Source organism: Pleuronectes platessa, chromosome 17 (assembly GCF_947347685.1).
Source record: "Pleuronectes platessa chromosome 17, fPlePla1.1, whole genome shotgun sequence".
NCBI lineage: Eukaryota > Metazoa > Chordata > Actinopteri > Pleuronectiformes > Pleuronectidae > Pleuronectes > Pleuronectes platessa.
In genome coordinates this window covers 8,224,008-8,237,959 of record NC_070642.1, presented here as the reverse complement: position 1 = coordinate 8,237,959, position 13,952 = coordinate 8,224,008, and the positions used below count along the sequence as shown (strand labels likewise).

The window sequence follows — 13,952 nt, the reverse complement described above, 5'->3', positions numbered from 1 at the left end:
GATTCTGTCCGTCTGTCCGTCTGCGAGGCGCGAGGCTGCTGACTCCGAGTTTGGAGGTGACTCACTCAGTTCAAATGGAATGGAAATCACCGGGAGGCGACTTTCAAGCTACAAATAATAGTCAGCTATTAATTATTCAACCGTGCACAACTGCTGTAACATAGCAGGCGAAGGTACTCTGACGACTCGGTTTCATGTTTGTACAAATACATTATTCAAGAATTTTAATCTGACTTTGATACAAAGCCCTCTGCGCTATAAAGACTAAACAAAACAAAGTCTGAATAAAAATGAACAGAAAAAGGCATGCTCAAATACCCAGCCTGTTGGCTTTGGTTAGGGTGAATAGAAACGTTTATACAAACCTCTATAGCCCTATCTCACATAATTAATACATATAATTTTACTAAAAGGGTATTAAAGAGTGTTTAGTAGCTATAAGTGCCAGAATTTCCTTAAAAGCTTTTACTTTGACTTCATCATTAGAAGGCTGTTCAATATAGAATGCAAATGATGTGTTTTTATATCACCCCTGACTAGAGAGCCATAATAGTCTTGTATGGTATTGTATGGTATCTCCATATTTTAAGGAAATGCGACAGCTGAGCAACAGAGGTTGTGTCTATAATTTCTCAAAATTCTGTCCATCACTTATCCAGTTGTAGTGACCTTCACCATCCACCAATGTATTCTGACACCAGTGTGGTGCGGAACTACAGGGCAAGTTTGGCCAAGATAAATATAACTTCTCTTCACCGCCCAGAAGTAAAGATGGCACTAGACATCAGTCTGCTACTGGAGTTGAGAAATGCATTTCAGTACAGACAATATTGATCACCTCACTTCTCAGAACGTGCTGTCAAAGTCAAAGCAGTCGCGCATTAATGAGCCAGTCCGCCGCTAAGAAAATGCAACACAGGGAGTCAGAGCTACAGTTGTTGCTCACAGTGCAGCCAGAAGGTTCGCTGCAGGACCAGCCAGCGGCAGCAGCTGCCGGAGTGTTTGAGACAGAGCTGCCTGATGATGATGAGTAGGGATGACCCAGTATTTGTGCTGCAGTAACTCGACAGTGTCAACTCAATATCTTCGACTGTATTCTGACAAACGGAGAGCTGACTGCTAAGGGAATGGTTCTGCGACAGTAGAAACAGACACATTAATAAAGCATTTCCCACAGAATTAATTGAATCGATGTCTGTAACAGTCAAGCTCTTCAGATTGAAAGTGACAGGTAGACAGGGTAATGAGTGAAAGATGAGTTTTTTGTGAGGGAAAGAAATGCATTGTTGCCACAACCGCAGCTGAAACGATGAGGTCTGACTGTTTACGTGGACAAAGTTGAAATCTCTTATGGCATTTTGAGAAGTGTAAAAAAAAAAATTGGTTCATTATTAAACTATGGCCGGACGAATCAGAATATGGTTGGCTGCCACAGACTAGATAGTTAATGGTAATGAAGTTTAACTGTAGCTAAAGAAAAATCACAATCACAGTTCTGATTATCATACCTCATACATGATGAATATTTATACTTTACGACCAGAATAATGTCAGTTAATTTGTCCATGACACAGTGGATTTAGATTTAATAGACTACATTTGAAATAAATACCACAGGGACATTCACATAGTTAGAGGCTAAATATTGCTTTAAAGAGGATCAAACATCTAGGAGACTAGATAGAGAAAGAGTCAAAAAGAAGAAGCAGCAGCAGAAACTGAGACATCCTGACTTTTAGTGTCTTGTATAGGTCAAGCTCTCAAGCTCACTGGCTCCTATATTTTCCAATAATGCAACTCAGTAGCATAACATAGTATTACATCCTGACTGCTGTCGTACCTCTGTTCTATAACGCAGGCTTCCTGTTTCCTACCTGTTCTCTCAAACTGAACAGATGAGAATCGGAGAGACTCACGAGACGATACTATATATTTATCCCAGAATGAATTGTTTCCACTGTGTGTGTGGACAGCTAACATTATGAAGATCAGCAGCTACAGTCACAGCTGCTACAGCAGACTGTGGTGTCAAAATGTGGGTAATGAATGCATCCCAACCAACCTGCGAGGCCTTGTCAGTATGGAATTGCGCCTGGGCTTTTGCCTCCTCCTGCTCCTTCTGCAATCTCTTGCACTTTGCCCTCCACTGGCGCACAGCCTCCTGGGCCCTGGTCTTCAATTCATCCCTGCTCCTCGTGCTCTCCTGGAGTAATGCCTCCATCTCCCTCCTCTCAGCCTGCTCTCGGCTCTGAAAGGGATGAATTTATGAATAAAGTGTATATTCATTCTTTATAATCTGAATCAGGGTTATGAACCATGCTGTGGATCCTTAAATGGCTCATAGGCCTGACTCTGTGGGATCTCATTAATTGCGACTTTAGTCTTTCTCGATTCTTTTAAAGTGTAATTTTGTGAAGAAACGACCCAAGAAAGCCACTTAACGCAGCATAGCATGTTTCTAATTTGAATTACCACTCAAAAAAGCTGTTTGGATTCCTGGATAAAAATGACCAGCGGCTGATGAATTACAAGGTGAAACAGAAACCAAACAAAATACCTGTAACTGCTTCAACTGTTCCAATATTCGTAGCTGCTGCTGCTCCCGCCGCGCCAGGTCTGATGACAATTCCTGGAATAGAGAAAAAGAGGAAGGTCAAGGTTGTGTGCGCGTCCTTATAATAGTGCTGCAGCTAATGAAAGGAAAAAGACAGAAAAGCATTAGAAAGGGAGACAATGTGGATGAGTGTGTTTTAATGTTATTTTTTGGGGGGGATTTTAGGACAAATCTGTTAAAAAGGTGGACGTAGCAGGCGAAGAGGAGGACGGGAGATGAGAGCGAGGGCAAAATAAGGTTGAGACTGTGTTTACATTCTCACAATTGGATTATCTGCCACGCTGGTCTGAAAAGTGGTCTGAGACGAGAGCTGCACTGGATTACCTTCATATCCACAAGAAAGTCACAATCACTTTGAAGTTTCCAGTTTGATTGCAGTCGAGAGCGAGGGCGGATAAGGTTACCCCAATAACAGGTCTGTCTGTTATGAATAATTAGTCATAGCCTGATTAGTTCTAGACCTATTCAATTATACAGTTGTATATCAATTTAGTCACTGAGAAATTGAATCTTCCAGCCTATTCTCCTCATTATACTTCAATTTTGATCATTTACCGTTTAAAATGAGAGATTTCCGACACCTATTTCGATCTCAGCATTAAAACCATAAGAGACGCCCCAGGTGATACACGCAAACACCCACCTCATCTTTCAACACCTACTCGGCAATAGGGGAAGCGTGGGAGTTAAAACACATCAGAGATTAGAGGAATGTGCCGGAGCTTAAAGTGCAGCGGTTCGCACTAAGGTTTTATTGATACCCGCCATGGCCTCGAATAGCCCTGCTAAGGAGGGCTGATTTTTTTTCTTTGTCTTGTTACAGTGATGGAAGTGACACATTGTACCAGTTTGAGGAGGATAAATGACTGCTGGTTGACTTCTGATCTCCTATTCCAACTGTCACTTCATCTGACGAGTTTAAGAGGATCAAGTGGCATGGAGTTGGCGGAGGATACAACCACGGATGAGAGGCACCCCACAAACTGAAACAACCATGCTCAGGGTGGGGCCACCTCCATGGCAAAAGCTGAACGCACGCTCGTTTTGCTTTCATTCGCACCCCAGCTGAGAGATCCTTAATGTTTCCCTTGATTCTTTGGAGGACAGTGGAACCACAGCCAAATGAATGAGTGAGGAAAGACGTGCAAAGCCTTCTCTGAACCACTGGGTGTGGCGATCTCTTGTCATTTCATGATTACCACACAATATCTCTGACACACAAACCTCCACGTGTAGGCTGAGTTGGACCCTCTCCTTCTCCTTATGGTCCAAAGCCCTCTTCAGTTCCTCGACTTCACGGAGAACAGAGGCCTTGCACAGCTGAACCCGCAAGTCTGCCACTTCTTTTTCTAAGTCTAAATGATGTAACACGTGCATACAACACAGACACACACACAAACACATACAAAATCAAACTTATTAGTGCAGGTTGAGAGAAAAAAAGTAGACTAGATAAGTACATCAACCTGGAGGAAAGTGATAGATAAGGGAGCAAGAGGACGAAATATACAGTACCCTTTAAAATAAATTAAGCGAAAGCACAATTTTTGAAGTAAAATCAAGATTTTAGTTTGTAATATTTAACCATTTAATAACTTAACTAACTCATCTAACTGATTTATATGCATGGTCACTTCACCAAGGGCAGAGCAGGAGTTGATAGATGTAAACAGAATAAATTAACGAAGTGATAACGAGCAAAAGTGCTGATTAGAGCCCGAACAATTTATCCGTTTGTCGATGAAATCCATCTGATATAAGCCTATGAGAGACATATCAGCATGAATGTTTGCACATATGAAAACATTTTTGTTACAGAATAGACAATAGACAATCAGAAATGATGTGCATTTTATTTTACATTTTACTGGAAAGGGTATTTTCTGAATTCAAGTTCTATATATTTGGTTGTATTTGTGTGTTCTTTTCATTTGAAGTTGATTATAATAAAGTTTGTAGTTAAACTGTAAAATAAAATATCAGGCCTCGGTTACACTTCTTCTTTCAGTGTCTTTTCAGGTCATCTAATGCTCTAAAATCACTCATTGCAAATACACTAAGATAAAAAAAGATTTCAATATTTTTCTCAAATACATTCTCAAGTTTGACACTATTTCTCTCTTATCTTTTTGTGCAGTATTTCAATCCATTTTCTGTCCTCTTACCAGCACTCCACACATCCTTCCACTGGCTTTAACCTTGCTGGCCCTGTATCTGATCTCAGGTCTCTCCCTTCTGACTGTCACTCATCCACTCTTAAAGGTGTATTGATCCAGCTTTTGGCAACGTGTGTGTGCACTGTCTGTACATTTTCAAGGGGAAAATGATAAAAGAAATTCTATTGTTTACAGAGTAGCCATAACAATATATTCAATTGTCGTTTTCACCTACATATCCCAATCCTCTCTGTCCTGTTTACGCTTCTTTGCTAAACTCAAGAGTGCAGACATCATTTCAGTACCTGGCCCTCGCTGTCCACCTCTTCCCTCCGCCCTGTCAGTGTGGTTGCCATGTGTTTGAGCGGTGTGCTGAGAGGTATCCAGCTGCATCCTGTGAAGCTCAGTCTTCTCCTTACTTATCCTCAGCAGCTCATCTCGCATGTTCTCCACCTGGAAACCACAGAGAAAAACAAACCTGACTGGAACCACAACACCGACAGTGTCCTAAAAGTATCTTTGCAGCTAATTGAATTGTCTCACAGGGTTTCACGGTACATCTACATATCTAGGTAGAGTATCAACAAACAAACCTGTTGGACGAGTGACTCTCTGCTGTCCTCGGACTGTTCTAATCGTCTTCTAGCTCTCTCCAGATCCTGCTCCATCTAAGGAGAACAACAAGCGTGTCAGAGCAATACACAAATAACAAGTGGTAAACTCATTTGGAGTCAGCAGGAGGTGTGGTGTCTCTATACATTCAGTTGTATATAAATCACAGAGGATTATTCTTTAATATACAAACATTCCTTGAAGACCCAATAAATTCATTCATTCACCTTCTCCTTCTCTGCTTTCAATAACCTGGCTGCCATGGCCTCGTCTCTCTCGTGGACTTGAAGTTGTCGTCTCCCTACCGTCTACCAAACACAAGCAGCATCACAACCAGGACACAGTGAGTTATTATAAAGGAACACATGTATGAGTACTGTAGAAAAAAAAGCATGAGCGGTGCTGTTGCGTCATAGTATCCCCCCATCTCGTCTTCTTGGAACAAGACACTGGCATCATGGTGGATGTGTAGAAGAGCTTAGCTCCCACTCAATCCAGCTCTTTCTGAGCAGGCTGTGGTGATGAATTGCCGGCTGCTAGCAATAACAGCTACCCAAGTGACTCATCATCTATTTGATTCACATCACAGCGGGGCCCATCGGTGGGGAATAAATGTGCCCTCTGCTCTCCCTCCTCTCCTGCTCTTTAGTAGTAAAAGAGATTATTTTCCTTTTCATTTCCTCATGCTTGTTTATTTACCCTTAATTTTTGGACAAATGCATTATTTCCCATCGCCCCGGGCCCTGCTGGTGTCCCATTAGGGCACTACAGAAGAGAGGGATGCAAATGAATTGGTAGCTACTATCATTACACAGTGTGTGTGTGGGAGAGAAAAAGTCTTGCTCAACAAGGTTATCGGTCTGACTAAAGCTACACAGTGCCCCTCTGTGGTCGAATAATGAACTGCAGCAGACATGAGAAATTGAAAGAGCGATGCCAAAACACGGATCATTTTATATAAAAACACGGTCAAACACCAGTAACCAGGAAATGGATGGTTTCATTATTTTAGTGCAATAACATCACATTGATGATGTATGATTTCATTATTTGTGGAGCTGAATCAAAAGTAGAAAAATATCAAAAAGAAATAACACCAGACATTGTGTTCTTTACTGAGTGTGCACACCCAGTGAATGCACCTAGCTGTGAGACTACTCCACTAAAGTGCACCTAATGACAGAGCTCTCTCAGCTATTAGTGCTTTTAGACTAATACGTCAGCCAGAAAAAACACGACTCGCATGAAATATGGGAAAGTTGCAATTGCTTACTTAGCCGCCACTTGCGACTGCATCAAAATAATTCCCTCGGTGAGCATTATAGGAGCAGGAGGGCTCGGTGACACAGTGGGAACAAACAGAAGATGGAGGTACATTAAGAGAGGGAACCCGTCAGTAAGACAGTGCATTACACTTCTATTATACAGGGAAGTAAAGATTTGTTTTCATGTTCTGTCACTGTGGTCGAGCATATTCTATGGGCAGCACCACAATAATAAACCACAGTACTTAACTGTGTGGAGGATTAATATTCAAAACAAGGTAGCGGTTTTAGTTGTTAAACTTACGGTAAGCAATTAGCAGCTTCAAACTTGCATTTTAATCCCTCTGTACATGAGTTGGCAGCCAGAACAGCTTATGTTTTTTCTAAGAAAACTGAGGTTTCATAAATTGTGTAAAGGTCAATGGTCTGTATTATTACTCCGGAACAACCAACAGGAATTTATTCATTTTGATAGTCCTGAGCAACTCTCTCCCCCGCCCCCTTCACTGTCTGTTTAATGTCTCCTCATTGTGAAAAACAACTCAGGACCCGTATCTTACACACTGTTGCATCTAGCAAGACCTAAGTGTCTTGAGATCCACACAGTTGTCATTTTCCTGTCCAGCATCCATAGTGCTTCTAAAGAAAATGTTCGATTGGCATGTGTGGTTTTAAAGTGAGTGTTGTCAGGTGCACTGTCGGCACATAGCGTTCATGAGGTAGTAGACAGCGACTGTACTTTTGACGAACAAAATCCTGGTCTGAAGCCAGTGCTGCAAAGGTTCACTGTTACTTTAACCATGCATTATAAAAGTAGTAATGTACACCGTACTTTACTGTCAGATTCACAGACTGTGTACAAAGATGGACGACAATGTGACAATGTGACAATATGTCGATATTATGGCTTCCTATCGGGGCAGTAGGAGGAAGTGGAGACGCGTCATCGATCGTGTCTATGGTCAGATCCCTTTTTAACTGGGTTTTTCTGGATTGTCTATTTTGAGCTTTCACCATTTAACTATGATGATATCCATGTAAGACAGAGTGACAACCTGTTTTACATACAATAATACACATGATCAACTTCATGCTCATTTGTGTTTCCTTGAGTATAAGTCTAAATGTAATTTTGACATGTGATGGTATGAAACAAAGATTCTGAAGATCAGCTCAAATCAGCATTTTGCGTCCTCTGGGGAACTCCATGAATAGCATGACAACGACATTACAATGCTGCTATGAAGGCTAAAATGTCAATTTCATTGAAAGTTTTTTAATATTAGCGAACAAGATTAGAATTATTTATGAATGCAAAGATTGTCCTTCGTATAACATATTTGAACGACCCTCAAAACACAAAATTCAATCCAGCATTGAAGGTCTTAATATTCCACTTTCACTGAACTTTTAAAGATAACCAAGTTCTCGTTCTCCCGCTGATTGCCGGCTGCAGTAAAGGTAATAAACCCCATCTCCTCCATGTTAGCGTATAGCACATAATCAAAAGTGAAAGTGAAATTTTTCTCAAAGATGGTTTCTGTCATCTGTCATAGGTTGTCATATCTCGAGTGCTCATTTTCCAGTAATTTCAATTCATAATTTGATGTGTAAAAATCGGCAGCTAGTTGACAGCTGGGATGTTTTGCGATTGGTCCAGCACATGCAACGGTGGGACCGCAATGCCGGCGCTCCATCCGTGCTCGCTATTTCGCAGAGTCTGACTCCAAATAATTCGGCGCCAGATAGCAGCGTTCCTTTCTGGGATATTTGGGTTTTATATATTAGGAATTGAAGTGTTCCTATCAAACTATAGCTTTTCACTACTTAGTGATGTTCAGCCTAATTTGTTGTAAACTTCTTGCTGTCCTATGTGCTTCTATTTTACTTTTAATGTCTGATATGATCTTTTTTCCCATTATTTTTGGTTTCATTTTATAGAGTGAAAGAACATGAGTGTCAACAGGGAGGTGTGGGATGGAGGAATCGCAGCAGATGAGTGGAGGCGAAGGGTGTCACCTCCTGCAGCTCATCGGATAGGCCCGCCCGCTGCTGGGGCCGCCTTTCTCTCTCCGTGCTTGTCTCCTCGCTGTGCATCTCTCTCTCCAGCTCCTGCAGCCGCCGCTCCACGTGAGACGACACCTGCAGACAGTCAGAGGGAGGACGCCTCAGGTCACAGAAACATCAGGGAACGGCAGCAGGATGTGATAAATGAGGCAACAGGAAATTAAAATTGCGGGCGACAAAAATATATTTTAGAACTGATAAAAAGTATTATACTTGACATGCAAAAAAATTGCTGTCTAATCAGGAAGCATCAAATCCAGCTGTATAACAGTTAAGCCCTTTATCTTGTCACATCCACAACAAGATTAACAAATATGAAGCATGCTGGCTGTCATTGGAGGCAGCAGATTTGTCACAGCAGTAATGGTGCGGTGAGAAGCCATGTGACTGGAAATCATACTGATACATTTGCTAAAGATTTATGAAGTTACAGTTAAATAAAGAGAGCTACATGCCCGTAGTTGTATTCAGGAAAGGAAAGAGCATGTGCATCCTTCACGCTTTGAATGGCAGCTTTCATCCATCAATACCTGTGATGAACTCTCCTCAAATTCATGATGCATCCACTTCTCCTGTCAAAGCTGGTAGAAAACTTAAAGTACTGGTAATGAAATAGCCACAACTCACTGAGTCTTGTCTCTGGGATGTTGTCAAGTGTCCTGTGAGGCTCTCCATCGCCCGCCTGGTGTCAATATCAGTCCTCGGAGAAAACACAGAACTAACAATAGAGCAGACTGAAGACATTCACACAACAGAGTTCTCAGCGGTTTTGAAAAGTCCTATTCCAGAACATCATGTGACTAAAAGTAGTTATGCGGCTTCAGATGTGGAAATAAAGTGGTGGATTGATTAGGTCTCGTCAACAGCCCGGCGAAAGGTTTTTTAGATAATTTAAAAATGTAAAATATGAATAGCTGTTCAAAGAAAGATCTGCCGCAATTTGACTTTGCAGTTTTATCTGAAGTTTCTCATAATCTTTTCATCATTTTCTCATGAAGGAGATTTCAAAGACCTGAAGTCAATGTATTTCTTTTCAAATCTCAAGTGAAAACTATTCATGTACAGTGGATAAGAAAAGAATAAGATCAATAACCTGCACTGGTGCAGAGTTAGCGAACAAAATATTGTGGAAAAACTGTGATCAGGTTAGGGTTAGGATATATGGATGGATTTACACTTTGTGTGTTAGAATGAAATCAGCGTGTATTAAATGAGTACAGTTTTATCCAAAAAACAAAACTGGTATTAATTGTCAGAGTAAGTCTGAAGGACCAATGATGTTTCACTATTTAATTTTATAAACTCCGAAGAATGACTTAAAATGTGGAAATGTATAAATAAACAAAAAAACGAAACTATTCAAAAAATGTAGCCTTAAAACACTGATTATCCGTTTCCTCTTTTGAGATTTCATTGTGAAGTGATCTAACAAAAAAGTCAAGAGAAAACCTTTTACATAACATTTTTACATTGCATTAGGACCATTTCAGAATCTACAGATGTCTATGTTGAAGCTTAACAAATATTATGACAAATTGGTACATTGATTTTTCCTGTGGCTAACATGGAGACTGCTTATTCTCCTTGAAACACTTTTTTTTATGTTTTATTCAGCCCTCACCACCTTGTCTGATCAAACAAATCCAACTGGTGAATTCACTTGTGTATTACCCGCTCTGCTGTTTGGAGGCAAACATTTTTTTTTAGGTGTTTAATGTTCAGACTTTGTCCTTCATCCCAGTTACCTGTTCCTCCTGAGGATTTCTCTATCCAGGTCATCAGACAGTCTCAGCTGGTCACTTTGTAGATCCCTCAAGGATTGGTTTATAGAATGAATCTGTGTGAGCGACAGACACACACACATTGAATACACAACTCAAAACACGAGCAAAGCAGAGCAGAAGTAGATAAGACTGCATTGATAGAGATACACATTTATAAGAAAATTAACATCTGATTGGAAGTCTTTTTAAGTTCCCTTTCCTTGTGAAGATTAGTATAGCTAATATTTTTCAGCTTTTCCTCTTGTGTCAACTTTCTGAAATGACATGAGCTAACAAGCAGCACTGATTAGTGGTTGGTCTGTGGGCTCTGCTTACACCGTCTCCTTTCCGAGTGGCATCCTTCTTGAAGCGAACACCGGCCGACTGAGACCTCTTCCTCCTCCCTGTGGAGCCTGTGTAGTCCCTCAGTGGAGAGGTAGGGTAGAAACGCTGGCCTTCTGATATCACAGACAAACAGGTGTTATAAAGCGTTTATTTTTGGGAGCAATGTGATAAAACAGGTGTAAATTTGAAACACTGTTAACCAAACTGAACCCCACAAAGTTCTGGAAGTCAACAAAAGTCTTTCCATTGCTCCATACCTGAGCCTGAACCAGCCTCCAGGTCACTTGTGTGCAGTGTGGAGGCCGAAGCTGAAGCACTCCGAGCCCCATTGGTTCTACTCAGCCTCTGTGTCTGCAGCTGACTGATCGACTCCTCCAGGTTTTCCCTGAGCTTGTGCATGAAAAACAGGGAGACATAATTAACAAACCAAGAAGACAGAGAGAACAGCTCCTAAATAAAATCTCAGCCCTGCAGATGGCAAAGGAGGAGGAGAGGTAGAGGAGAGCATGACAAAGACATTTAAAAGTGAAAGAAAATTAAAACTGAATAGTGAGAACTGAATGTACCACTTGATAACTGACAGATATAATCTCAACAATATAAGAAGCAGGGGTTTTCCTGCAAAGAATCCCGAGGCAGCCTCCTCCAACAAATTTCATGCCACCTCCAGCTCTTGGTAAAACCCTTTGACGGATGCCTTCATTGAAAACATAATTTGCTTACAAACGTTGCACTTGGTGGATTCTCCATTTTGTAACATGCAGCATTATGTTGATGTGGTGGCGATGTATCAATAAAGTACTCTAGTAAAGGCTCTGCCAAAACTATCAAGAAGGAAGTTTTGTGCCCAACAGTAGGAATGTGTAAGTTGCCCTGATATTTTGTGACATTTGAATATTGTTGTTTCGCACATAAATTAAAAAAAAAAAATTCTAAAGTGCCTGTGCATCCCACAGTTGAAATGCTTTCAACAACAGCAGAAATGGCTCATACGATCAGCATTTACTACAAGCAAGTTGATGAGTTGCTGTATATTTATCAGGTATTCAAGTAGTGCACAACCTACTAAAAGAAGTAGAGGTACTGGTGATGGAGAGTATCACAAAGTTCAAGACAGGGCGAGGTTTCAGTTACCAAAGTCATAAGGAGTGTGTTAACACAAACCATACGATAGAGTGATGATAATGCCACTTTCCAACAGCATATTTGATTTTTGGGAAACAAAGGTTCACCATTAAAATACATCATAAAGACTAATATACACATGTAGCAAACAACAACAACAACAATGTTGTTTTCAATCAATTAAATTAAATTAAAAGATAATTCACAGGAAACCTATTGCTGTGTAGGTGAAGAAGAAAATAACATAAAAGCCTTAGCTTTCCTTTACACATTAAAAAAACATTAAAATGTGACTATTACATAGAGGCAGAATATTTCAGCCTCCTAGTTTTGATTGTATCTTGGCAAATACATTGCTTGTAAAAAAAACAGCGTTTGATTCAGTGTTGAGTCGGTTGAAGGCGCTGTGCACATAAACGTGTACTCACATGATCAGGATGGTTACCAGCTCTGCCTTATTTTGAGCAAGGAAAAACAGTGTTATTGCTGTGCACTGAAGATGTGGATTTAGGAAACAACTGCTGGAGAAAGTGACATTTTCCCTTCAGTTTCCTTAAGCTTAGTTTGTTTTGTTCAAAATATGTAAAACTGGTATTGATATTAGTCTTCTAGTGGTTCAGCAAGATGGATCTGTTATTGAGACATGGCCGTGTGCCATGGAACGACCCGTATCAAACCTGTGATACTAAAACATGTGTAAATACATAGATGATAGAACAGGTGTCTCACCAGTGCCATGGCTTCAGCATGGTCGTCTGTATGGTCCCTGTACTGGCCCAGCATACGGTCTACTTTGGTCAAGTTTCTACTGGTGCCCTGCCAAGGAGGAGCAGCTATTCATTAGTATTCATTGACAAACATGAATGAATTCATACTCACGCTTGTATTTACATGTGTTATAAGTGCACAGGGATGCTGGTGTACAGTTACTGTAAGTTTATCACAACCACTTGACTTGAATTGTCAGATCCATGCTCTGTGTTCGTTTGCGTGGATGAATGGAGCGTGGACATGCAGGTGCAGCACCTGTAACGTGCTGGCCAGGGTGTCGATCTTCTCGCATATGTCTGTTGCTCGGTCCCCGCCGGCGCCGACCCTGTCCCGGCCGGCTCTGCGGTGGGCTTCACGCCCCCGAGGCCTGTGGCCCCGCGTCCGGTCGTACGAGTCCGACCCGCTGGATGTGTCCATAGTTTGGGTTCGCGACAAAACTAACACGCCCGACTGGGATAATGTGTAGATTAGTGATCGACCTCCAGCTTCGTCAGCGCAAACCGCGGAGTGTTCACTGTGACGTTAATCAGATTAACGACCACGGTGGGACGGTTTAGAACTTTCTGTGAGATAAGGATCTTTATCACAGCAAACAGACCCGGGAGCTCAGTCATCGTCCATTTAGCAACCAGAGGATGACAAGAATGCAACTATCTGACCATAGCAGCCCTGCAGCTCCCACTGGTCCCCTCCCAATCAATCACAGCCATTGTTGTGACTGACGCGCCTCCTGGTTAGCAACAAGTGGCATCTCTACTACTGAGCTTTAGCTAGCTCACCCACCGTTAGCTCACTTATTTAGCTCTGAGATAAAACAGCGAGGCCACAGAACACTGCTCGTGTCCACCGCTTGAAGAAACAGAGGAAGTACTTGCTGTTTGTGTGAATAATTCCAAAAGAAGACGCTTGTTTTAGTCGCGTGTAGTCTGTGAGCTAACAGGAGAACAGCTCCTCTGTGCTATGGCAACTTGAACTAGCCGCGTCTGAGCAGGAACACAACACAGCCCGGAGGCCGCGAAGGATGCCGGGAACTGTAGGACGCCCACAGCGGAGCAGTGGAGGAATTTGTTACCAAAGGACTACATTGTCCAAAGGTGTGCGTTTGCGCCACTGCTGCCGCTTCTTCTGTTGGAGAAGAGAAGAGAAGAGAAGAGAAGAGAAGAGTAAAGTAAAGCAAAGCAAAGTTAAGAAAAGAAGTACACGAATAGTCTGTATTTGAATGGTCAGAATAATA

At 41.6% G+C, this 13,952-nt stretch overlaps 1 protein-coding gene across 1 annotated transcript in view; it reads right to left on the bottom strand.

The window, feature by feature from the left end:
* LOC128460563 (centrosomal protein of 128 kDa) overlaps nt 1-13,704 on the bottom strand; it is a 40,149-nt gene extending 26,445 nt beyond the window's left edge. The window contains exons 1-13 of the mRNA XM_053445801.1: nt 12,974-13,704; nt 12,677-12,763; nt 11,080-11,212; nt 10,814-10,935; nt 10,460-10,551; nt 9,342-9,414; nt 8,667-8,789; nt 5,610-5,690; nt 5,364-5,438; nt 5,076-5,223; nt 3,839-3,969; nt 2,558-2,629; nt 2,063-2,248 (exon numbers count right to left, since the gene is read on the bottom strand). Coding sequence (XP_053301776.1) covers nt 2,063-2,248; nt 2,558-2,629; nt 3,839-3,969; nt 5,076-5,223; nt 5,364-5,438; nt 5,610-5,690; nt 8,667-8,789; nt 9,342-9,414; nt 10,460-10,551; nt 10,814-10,935; nt 11,080-11,212; nt 12,677-12,763; nt 12,974-13,135 — 1,485 coding nt within the window. The 5' untranslated portion in view covers nt 13,136-13,704. The remainder of the gene's footprint in view (nt 1-2,062; nt 2,249-2,557; nt 2,630-3,838; nt 3,970-5,075; nt 5,224-5,363; nt 5,439-5,609; nt 5,691-8,666; nt 8,790-9,341; nt 9,415-10,459; nt 10,552-10,813; nt 10,936-11,079; nt 11,213-12,676; nt 12,764-12,973) is intronic.
* Nucleotides 13,705-13,952: the final 248 nt, after the last annotated feature.